Source organism: Pezoporus flaviventris, unplaced genomic scaffold, assembly GCF_033815535.1.
Source record: "Pezoporus flaviventris isolate CSIRO_AGI_PZ_B2104156 unplaced genomic scaffold, CSIRO_AGI_Pfla_v1 ptg000015l, whole genome shotgun sequence".
NCBI classification, from domain to species: Eukaryota; Metazoa; Chordata; class Aves; order Psittaciformes; family Psittacidae; genus Pezoporus; species Pezoporus flaviventris.
The window spans coordinates 28,357,869-28,369,187 of NW_026892563.1; the positions used below are offsets into that span (position 1 = coordinate 28,357,869).

General features: G+C 38.1%; 1 protein-coding gene across 4 annotated transcripts in view; it reads right to left on the reverse strand.

Moving 5' to 3' along the window:
• The window catches only part of LOC133269773 (gamma-aminobutyric acid receptor subunit rho-3-like), a 29,613-nt gene that overhangs the window by 16,206 nt on the left and 2,088 nt on the right, over positions 1 to 11,319 (reverse strand). For 3 of the 4 annotated variants that reach the window (XM_061454465.1, XM_061454467.1, XM_061454464.1), the window contains one exon: positions 5,847 to 5,959. In XM_061454465.1, coding sequence (XP_061310449.1) covers positions 5,847 to 5,959 — 113 coding nt within the window. Of the gene's footprint in view, positions 1 to 5,846; positions 5,960 to 7,781; positions 8,822 to 11,319 lie in introns of those variants that run through there. The other variant, XM_061454466.1, reaches the window with a different exon arrangement.

Genomic DNA, 11,319 nt, shown 5'->3' on the forward strand with positions numbered 1-11,319 from the left:
TACACAAACAGCATTGAAGACAGAAATCTGGCCTCAGCCCTTGGCTCCCTTTCAAGTCCATGCAGTGTAACAGGCACGTTCAAGGTAGGGGTGACGTGGCTGGTGACTTGGAAATGCCTGTTGGCTGCCAGTGTTTCTCTGAGTGACTGCAAACAGGCAGATGAACCGTGTATTGTCTAACCTTACACACCACAAAGTTTCAAATCCTTTATATTGTAGATGTGCCCAAACTCTTACCCTGGGACCATGGCAGAGATACAGGGTAGGATATACTGGAAGTCCTTGTATCTGGGTATACGTTTCATCTTAACTGCTATTGCTAAAACTTTGGGAGTTTATTTACTTGAACAGCATGCTAAAAACAACGGGCTTAGTCTGGTTCATAGAGTGACTCATAGATGTGAGTGGAAGGGGAGGAGAGGGGAGCAGCTGTCTACATAAAATAACAGCTTTAATAGTTTCTGAGTCAAGGACAAATTTAAAGCAAATGAAGTTAAATATCTACCATCAACATTCTTCAAAGAGGCAAGGAGCTACACACAAATAATATCACACAATAGGATAAATGGCTTTCTGAGCCATATATCATGTAGTGATGAAAAGGCTTTTCTTAGTGACAGCTGCTCGAAGTGTGATGATGACAAACCTAATACTTTCTTGGGTTTTGCAAAAATTAAAGACAATTTCCTACCCCAACAAGCACTATTCCAGGGTGGGCACAGTTTCATTAAATAATTCACCTCATCTGGCAAATGTAAAGGGACTGATCACAGAATTAGAAATTAGTAGAAGCCTATTTTTATATTGGTTACATGCACACAAACAGAAGTGCCAGTTATACATGGATACACACAGAGGCACTTGATTCCTTGAAAGGAGAGCTTGTACTAAGTTGGGAACTACTATAAAACTATGTATAAAAAGTCCCTGGGAACACTGAATAGTATACAAGAGATCAAAAGCTATGGCCAGGAGAAATAGAGCAGATGGCTCTAAAGTGAATTAAATAAAAAGTGAACTGTTATGATGAAATTTGTTCCTGATTAGGTAGAAACATGAGAACTGTGAAACAGAATCCTTAAAAAGAGATTCCTGTTCTCTGTCTAGGGAAAGGCCAAAGACCATACAGGCCTTACTCTAGCCAAGGCCTTCTGAGCTTTGAAGTTTTCTGTGAATAAAAATCAGCTCCACCAGAAACAGGAATAATTAACTATTGGGAACAAGTTACTGAGAACTGTAATTTCTTCATCACTTGGGCTTGTTTTACTACAATTAGATTTTTTTAAAAAGAGCATTTCAATAAGCATTGAAAAGGATCCTAAACCAGCCAGAGCAGTGAAGCAATTTGTCTATTTCTGTATCTGCACCACAGCTTTCTATCTAGCACATTGAGAATTTCCATCTCTGGCTGACCATCAGGCAACAACATGAAATTTACTTTGAAAACAAAGTAACCAGAGCAAAGCTGTGTTTTTTATTTCTCAGTCTGACAGAGAGGATTTTGTTATTAAATTGAACAGCTTCAGTTGCTTCTGGAGCATTGCTAAAAATCATTATTTTACAAGGATTAGTGATTCTCACAATGGAGGCTACATACATTTTCAAAATAATTACTCCCCAGCAGAAAAAAACAGAATTGTTTTCAGATGGGTTTATCTTCACACAAGCCATTTCCAGTCTTTTGTTTTAAAGGTTTAAACATAGCAAAAGAGTTCCTTGATAAGCATGGAATTTTTTTAATAGGTAGTATGGCAGGCAAATTCTGTAATACCCATTTTAGAAGGACTATTACATAAAAAGGATGTTCTTTTATCACTATAGGATCGACTTCTACAATAATAATGATTGGATTAGTGAATTCTATGGTATTTTTGTAATAGTCAGATCTCTGAACACACAATGGACTGCACCTGAAATTCCTGAAGTTAAATGTTGAATTTAGATAAAACAGCCACTGTCATCTCCCAGTTGGCTTTGTAATAGTGTATGATGGAAAAAAGCTAGGTCTGCAGGAAATTCCCACTAGGAAACAGAGACTGGGGAAGGATTAAGGTCTACAGGAGTACCTTCTTCTAAAAATGGCCTGTAGAAGAAAACTAAATATGGAAACAAGCCCCAGCTAAGTGAAGCTATGTGTGTCTACTTTTCTCTGTCACTGAAACAGCAGAATTACTGGCAATGGTATTATCTTCTTGTTACTGTTTTGTTTCTTTCTTAGTTGTGTGAAGGTGGGCTGGAATGGAAGAATTAGCAGTGAAAGAAGAAAAAAGATCAGGAGAAGCAGTCTGCTAAGGTTTTGCAAATTACCAAAGTATTTCCCTCCTGGACCACAGCTATTCCTTCTAGTAACACATGAGAAAAAGCCATCCTACTTTCATCAGAGTGAGTCTTCTCCACCCCAGTGACATATTTCTGACCTTTCAGGGAGGGCTGTGTGCAGAAGAGAAAACAGATTGGTGGCAATTAGAATTGCAACATTGTTTGAACATTCATTGTGCCCTGTTTCCTTTTCTTTTTCTACCCTTTTACCTTCAGATGAATCTAAATGTTACTAATTTAGCTTGAGGAAGGAGGAAGCACAGAGGGGAGAGAGCTAATGGAATTTCTGATCCTCTGAGTATTTGCAATTAAGATTATGTTTAATTGCAGATCGGGTTGCAAACTGTCTAGGACTGCTACCTCTTGACCAGCTTAAGTCCACTAAATTATTTTCCGTCATGTTTGATACTGTCTAGTGCTATTATCCACTAGACTGGTTGACAAAGTAGAGAGAACAAATTTTAAAACTTCTTTAACTAACACACTGTTAGCGTAGGAAATGACAGGTCCTTAAGACACAATGTAAAAGAAAAACAAAATTGTCATATATATATATACACACACATACACATGGGGAGAATTTCCATGTACACAATTACAATGATCATGAGATTCCATAATGTTTAGACTGCAAATAGTTAAAGAGAGTGCTTGGTTGTATTGTCAGAAAACCAAGGCACAGAGAAAGAAAATAATTACTTCCTCTGTATGCTAGTCTATGATTATTTATTTTTTTTAATGTTGAATGTTAATTTTTAGTAATTGTAGAAAGAGCTCATGAAACCAAGAACTCACCCCAATGACTTCTGCTGGCATTTTGGAATAAGATAGTCCAGAAAATAATAGGCTATAGATAAATAGATGCATAGTAGAAAATAAAGTAACTTGAAAGCATTTCTAAGAATTCACAAACACTTTATTCTCCTAAACCAAGCTTAGCAGTTTTGGCTGCTAAGTGGCCCTCAGATCCAAGTTGCTAGAAGTCTCTGTTCACTGTCTGATACTGGCCTGTGCTCACCCTTTCTCACTGAGGTAAAATATGGGGATGACCATTCAAAGAAGTGCTAGCAACATAATTTAATTTCTTACATTTTCTCCAGACCAAACTTGAGCTATCTTCTCACAGATTATCTGTTTATGGGGGTACTGACAAATCAGTACTCTAGGCCATAGTATTAAAGATATATATCTGAGTCTACTGACAGTTTTTTGTTTCCTTTGGTAGGACCTAAGTCGACAGACAACCTTACCAGAACTGGCAAGCATTATTATACCATGGCAGGACATCTCACATACGCACCTCCTGGCTTTTACAAGTACTTCTGGAAGCAGCAAGGACAAAACAATTCCTAATACCTACAATGTTCACTAATGTAGTTGGTAAAGCTTGTTTGAGCAACGGAAACATCAGTACTCCTAGTTCAATGTCTAGTGGAATTACTCAAATCACTTTGCTGGGCCACATCTGTTTGCATCAGTGGGGATCCATCTATTGGAGACTTCCAAACAGAAGAGGACCATGACATTACATGGAAGGCAACAACAAAACAAAACAATCCAAGAAATGAAAAAAACCCAACCCACAATCCCCTCAAACAACAACCCAAGAGCCTGCCTTAGGGATTAAGTGCAGTGTAACAATGTAAGTTCAGTTTTTTAGAGAACATTTGGGTGTACTGAATTACTTCAGACTATAGTAATGAACTATAATGAACTGCAGACAAGTAACATTTCTTTAGCAAAAACGTAGGAACAGCTTGCTAGCAGCTTGCTGGCTTTGCTTCATCTTGACACAGTATACTTCTCAGCCTTTTCTCTAATGTGTTAATAAATAGACAATGCCAGGATTAAATTTTACAATCACCAGTCAGATTCTGATTGTGCAGCTGGAATGGCATTGCAATCAACAGAATAATGCCAAAATATAGTCACACAAATAGCAGTTTATATGTCCATTATTATGTGTCCATCTCTCCATGACAGAGTTGTGTCCATTAGGTTAAAAAAAAAAAAAGCATCTCTTACTTCCATGGACCAATGATGCTTTCACAGGAAAGCAATCAGACATGTGAGAAAAGTCACATTTCCAGGAACACTGCTGCTGGTCAGTATCCAACAGTTCTACATTCATTTCCCCCAATTTTTTTCCTGTGCATGTTTGCTCAGTTTACAAATCAAATGCAGCATATGCCCTCTCTGTTTTTCCTTTGTTACTCAATTATAAATACTAAAAAGTCTAGGTCCTGTAGTCTGCCTCATTTACTTTGCATGTGTGGGGCTAAATAAAGTCAAACAAGCCAAATTTAGAGTTCCCCAAATTGAGGGGTCCCCAGGACGTTTAAAACTGTGCACCATACAAATGTTAATAGATGTATATTTCAGTCCTAGAGACATTTACTCATAAGCATACCACATATTAAGAGAGTTCTGAAAATTCTGAAGTGTGTGAATTATTGGATATGACTGAAAAAAGTGCCTCCCATACCACTATGGAGGCATGTGGATTGATAAAAGGGGAGCAAAGCTTATGCACTCTTCTGCTGAAAGCTATTTCTGAAAGCTATTTCTGAAAGACAGGAGTACAGCTGAAATCATACCCATGGCAGTGTGATAACTGAGGTGCCTGTGCAATGAAGTCAGTGGAAAAACTACAGCTGACTTCAGTACGAACTGAACTGGTTCTATAACCAGTCATCTGAAAATAAAAGGACAAGGGGGAAAAGCCTGGTACATACTTGCTGCGTGTAAAAAAATCCTCATTGCCTGTGGAAAATTAAAGCTGCCAGATCACAAGGTATAATCTGAAAGTTGCTTTTATGTACATCGTAAGTATTGCTTCTGGAATGATACAAAGATGAAGCACAACCCAAAGTGCTGTTTGGTTTCATGTAAATGCTACTTCCTTTCTGAGATGATACTCTGAAAAATTTAAATTCCTTGTGTGGCCAAGATGTCCACACTAACAGATACTAGACTAAACAGGTTTTAGGCAAGGGGTAATTTTAAACTTTTCTGTCAAGAAACAGACATATCTCAACTGTTGTTCAAAGTCAGGTGAGATTTTTGCTCTCTGACAAGACAAAATTTCCAGGGTAGCAAGAAACCCATTCACACAAAGGCTCAGACAAAGCTTATTAGTGGTTCAGCTTTCTCATTTTACCTTTCATGAAGGAGAGTCAAAATTGAACCCAAACTGTGGACATCCCATTGAATACTCCCTTTATCCACATGCAATTTATTTAAATGAAGAAATAATAACCATAGTGCCCAACACAGAATCAACATGGTAATAAATTGAACATCTGCGGGCAACTTTTTTATTCTCTACTTAGCAAACAGATTTAGGAATTTCTGGTTCATTTCTATCTCTTAAGATAACTGTGATGACTAAGTAATTTTCTAATTGCTACTAGACTATGCAGTTTACAGGGATACCTTATTCACTGCTCCCATAGAGCCTTACCCTAATAATATTTTTTAATAAGTTCTGAAAAGGAACCAGCACAGTGCAGGTGTGTGTTGCTTACCTCCAAATCCAGGTCTGAGTGCAAAGTCATGATCCTCTATGCGAAGCAGCTGCTCAGATTTAAGTGGCCGTACTTTTGTGCTGTCAATTTTCCTCATTTTAATTTCTTGTTTGCTATGTTTAAAAATAAACAAGCTGTAAGAAACTTAATTTTTTTTTCTCTGCCTGACATTCAGAGTGCCAGTTAAATGAAGCAGAGACCCAATAATACTGGACAGTTGAATCTAGTAAGATAAGGGAAACAGCAGTTGGAGAAAGATATATTAGAAAAGGTAGGGGAATGTGCCCAGGTCCATGGGAACACTAGTGATAGATAAAAGTCCCAAGTAGAACATCTAGCTCTTCTTATATTCCTCTCAGAAATTGTACCTATCATTATGTCTGTTAGTATTTACATAACCACTTGCAACTCAGACTGGAAATAACACCAGTTCATTTCAACACCAGTGGTTTATATCACTTCATGCATTATCCATATTACAGAGACAATTATATTTTATATCTTTGCTTTTTTTTTTTTTTTTCCCTAGGAGCTCAAATGAGTCAGTAATTTTTAGGAAGGACCAAGAAACTGATGGCCACAGATCCAGAGGCTTGTTTTTTGAGATCTTCTTAAACATCATTCAGATTTGGCCAAGTTATTCATTAGCTCTTATTTGCTTAATTATTAGCTCTTATTAGCTGATCTGCTGCTCAGACATGCAGCATTTCTTTGCATCAGGAGTCCTTACTCTGCGTTTTCCCCCATGTAACATGTAACTAAGCCTCTGCAACAAGACCCAAGGCAACACAGGTGAACCTGTGCTCTGAGCAGGACGTCATGAATTCTGTGCTTCTTTCTGGTGACTGTTGCTAACTTTCTTCCCTTCACAGAAGGTACTGATCAACATCCCAAACTCCACTGGGAAAATCACATGTCTAAGAATGGACTCCAGCTCTCCAGACGGGAATCTCATGTACTGAGCCTGCATTTAAAATGAACAGCAGCTGCCCATCACAATGCAGGCACCTTTTCTGGTTTTCCTAGAAACAGAAAGCACACCAGAAATAACAGAGGGGTCTGGTACATGCCCATATCACAAAAGTATTGGGTTAAAACACAGACAAGATCTACAGTCAGATCTGGCAGCTGGAGGACACAGGCTCTAGAAAGAATCTGCTACATTATTTCGTTCTGCTATAAGGAAAATGCTATGGCGTCTCCTTAAGTTTCCACTCCTTGTTGCATGTCCTGCTTTAAGTGGTCAGACCCAACTAATTACAGAAGTAGCCATACCTTAGCTGCAGAATTATGCCTAGCTCTGGGCCCCCATTCCACGAAAGGCATGGGAAGATTGTAAGAATTTGTGTAGCTTAATTTAGAGGAACAAGACTGAGGGAAGGACACTCTTCAGAACACATCATAAGCTCAGACAGGGCCCTTTTCTCCATGTCCACTCCCCAGTAGGATAAGAAGTGGCAACAAAGGAGAGTATACATTACACTTTAGGAACGCATTTATCATGGTAAGAAGAGTTAAACATGGGAACATATTTCTTGTGCGGGTTTTGAGATTTCTTTCAGCCAAGCTATTTATGAATAGGTTAGACGTGTATCTGTAGGAATTACTTAAATACAGCTGCTTTGCCAAAGGCAAGGGACTCTCCCTAGACATAATTTCTTTGATGCTTTCTGTGATTCTCTGGGACTTTGATGTCAGCAGCTCTAATTATTACTTTAGACTGAATGATAAAAATCTGAAGATCTGTAGTCAAACACTGCTTAAGACAAGGTATGGAATACTTTAGGATAAGGTTTGTGCCTGTATTTACTCTTTTTCTCCTTTCCCCCCCTTTTTCTTAATATCGAAGCCCAAGAAATTACTTATAAAAATGCCATAACAGGAATGCTGAGGTGGCTGCTGGACTATTCAGAACCATTGAACGAATTAATTTACCTTAGCATTCTTGAATGCTGATGGCAGTGTTGTCTGAACCAAATTATCAGGGCAATAAGAACACCCATCAGGCATTTCAAATGCAGACTTTAGTTTTCCAAGTATGAAAATTATATGGATGCTAAAATAAAATTCCATACTTTTGAGAATTAAAATCACCACAGACAAAGGCTGTATCAGAGTAGTATGGACATTAGATCTGAACCCCTGTAATTCTCTGCAATAGGTACACAAGAAAATCTGCTGATGGGAACCACTGTGAGAAAAAATGATGGATTATGTTCAATATGCCATGGCACAGCTAATGCAGTTTGGAAGCATTAGGTCATTTGTCATCAGATGCCAAGGAAAATACCTGTTTTCAACAAATCCAATAATTTCACTGGAAGAAGCAGGATAAAATTATGATACATCTATTACAACTTCTTACTAAAAGCAAGCATGTGACTGAGGAAGGCTTTCTGTAGTCATAAGAGGCAAAACATAAGCTACAAGGGCAGGATTTTTTTTCTTAATGAGCCCCTGAGATGTTACATGATTAGGCTATTTCTTCTGTTTTCCTGAATGAGGACAAAATAAACACTAATGCTGCTTATATGTAAAGCATCTTTTCTGCCCACTTATTTGACCAGCCTCTTCAAGCTGATGCCTCATATACAAATGTGGGGTGTCTATAATTACTTCTAGCTGCTATCAGAAGTGGCTGCAACATCTTGCAGGGGTCAAAATAGCACTTTCATTACAAACATACAACATCTTTTCTTCAATACCTTCCTTTGGCAGAATATTTTTTTTTTCAATTGCAAAGGAAAATGGGCTTAACTTTACAGTAAAGACATATATGCTCAAGGTACTTGGAATTAATTTCATGGACACGGGTAACACTGCATATGTAAAGGTACCAAAAAATAAATACACTTCTGCTTCACATTTTTTCTCCTTGACTGCTTCCTCCACCCAAGACTAAGAAGTGTTCTCCAGCAGATATTCCTTTAACATCAGCATTTGGGCTCCAGATGTTGCTCCTTGGCTAAAAGTTATATTATTAAATTGACCGCACTGTAGTATCACAGTTATTTAACTGATGATTCAAAGGGAATCGCATGTGTGTGTTTGTTTACTCCTAAGAAATCCTAGACCCATACCTAACTACTGATCAGCACTACAGCATTGTAAAATCATCAGCAGATGTTTTCTTGAGTATTCCTCCCATGGCACAAATTCCATTAATTCCATTAATTTTAATTCCATTAAAAAGCAGAAGAGAGAGATCTAACTAGCCTGGCTCTCAGAAAAGCTTCCTGATGTAACTCAAGATAGACTTTTCATTTCTACAGACACACTGCAAAGACACAGATTGTACTTTGGTGGCCTGGTACCCTGGTCTCTCTATCATGCAGCTTTGGCCAGCACACCACAATCTAAGAGTCTAAATGCAGTCATTGATTCTGTACATCACTGTATGGCATGTGTCAGGCTATGGCATTTGAGAGGAAAAGCCCACACATAATCACAAAATCACAGAATTGTTTAGGAAAAAGAACTTTAATGTCATTGAGTCCAACAGTAATCCTAGCACTGCCAAGTCCACCACTAAGCCATGTCCCTAAGCACATCTACACGTTTTAAATACCTCCAGGAATGGTGACTCAACCACTTCCCTGGGCAGCCTCCAACGTAAGCAGTTTCAATGGTTGACAGCACTTCTGGTGAAGAAGATCTTGTGAAATCATCAGCAGATGCATGTATCAGCAGACACATGCACCTAAGGAAAGTAAATCTCTCTTTACCTCTTTAATACCAAATCAAAGATATCCAAAAGGTAGAAGTTACATAAATCTTAATCCCAGGAGAGTCTGGAGAGTTATACAGCAGTGTGATCTCTTGAACTTTTTAACACATTCATCAAATCTTGAAGCCCAGATAAATGTAATAATCAGAATTGTACAGTTCTCTCTCATACAAATAAAAATGCCTAAGTGTTCAGTAACATAGCAACATGTATTGTCAAAAAGCCTAATATTTTTGACAGTCAAATGCTCTGTTCTTTGCTGTAGGAAACGGATCATGAGAATAATCGCTTTCTCATGTACTTTTGGTTAATGCTTTAAAATCTTCTTTACAAGAGAATGCAGACAAATAGCTTTGGAGGGAGAACTGGGTTACACTATTAAAACAGTGGAACTTGTAGGTTAAGTAACATTTTCACATGGGATTCTTTTTAAAAGGCCACCCATTTAACCAAGGCCATCTGTCAGCTGTGTCCCTAATATCTTTAGCGCTGGCTGAAAGGTTTTTCCCCAGAAAGAAAAAGAGGCTGGTGAAAAGTCACAATGTACTGGAAGATAATGCTGCATTTTGAACAAAACCAGGGAATCAAACAAAGATAAATTAAACGTATTTGGATCCTTTCCATGGAAAAACTGATTTGCATCTTTGAAGCTTTGGGATCTTCTGTGGCACTGATTTTTTCCCAGTTCCAAATCACAAAGACCTAGAAAATGAAGCATTGCTTGTGTAACGAAAACTGCTACATCAGTCAGCATCAGCTGGCATTTCTCCTGCTCCTATTCTTTCTTTCTGTTAACACACTTCTGCCTGTCTCACAACACTGTCATATGGATCCATTTGTATGTATTAGTAAAGATCTGTGAAGATAGAGAGGACACTGTGCTAGTATTGTTACTGCTGTCCAGTGGCAAGAGATCAGTAAAGGATGTGCAGCAAAGGATACCATGAAATATGCTGTCTCCTACCAGGCTTCTCTCCTGCTTTGTGATTGTTTCATAAGCAACTCCTCTCAGCTACTGCAGAACAGAATAAATGCAAATGACAATAGCATACGCTTCCCTTTTACCACTGACAAAAGTGTATCAGCTGAGCTTAAAATAGACCTTCCTTACCACTATAGTGATAAGAAGGTATTTCATTTTGTTTCCATTAGATTCTTAACTGCTTCCTAAGACTAGCAAAGCACTAGATAAGACCTTATGTTGAAATTAGGATTAGTTCTGTTTATTTTGTTTTGTTATTACAAATAACCATTCACCAACGCTCACTCCAAAACTGTCAGTGAGTTTGAAACAGTCTGCTTTTCAAGGGCTTTTGGATTAGACCAAACTTGAACCTATGACCTTGAACTGAAATCTGGAAGTACTGAGCAGCATGTCTTCTCCAGGCACCTCTGTTTTGCCACTGGGATATGTTCTGTTGCCTTGCATTGCTTAAGTGTGATTTTTATCACAACATCTAGGGATTCAGAGATATGTCACTGCTAGATTATCACGTAAGAAGTGATACAGTAGGTAAACAGCTGAACACCTGCTACAAAGCATGTAACCTGAGAAGAGCTTAAACACATCAAAGGAGTACACTTATGTTACTTTTTCTCAATATTTGATATTGTACAAATAAAATACCAGCTCCCCTGCTCATTTTAATAGGGGGTTAAGTACACAGACAAATGTAATAGTTGCATTCCTTCTCCTTCCTTAAATGGAAACTTATTACAATTTCTCCTCTCTCCCAAATAATAGAG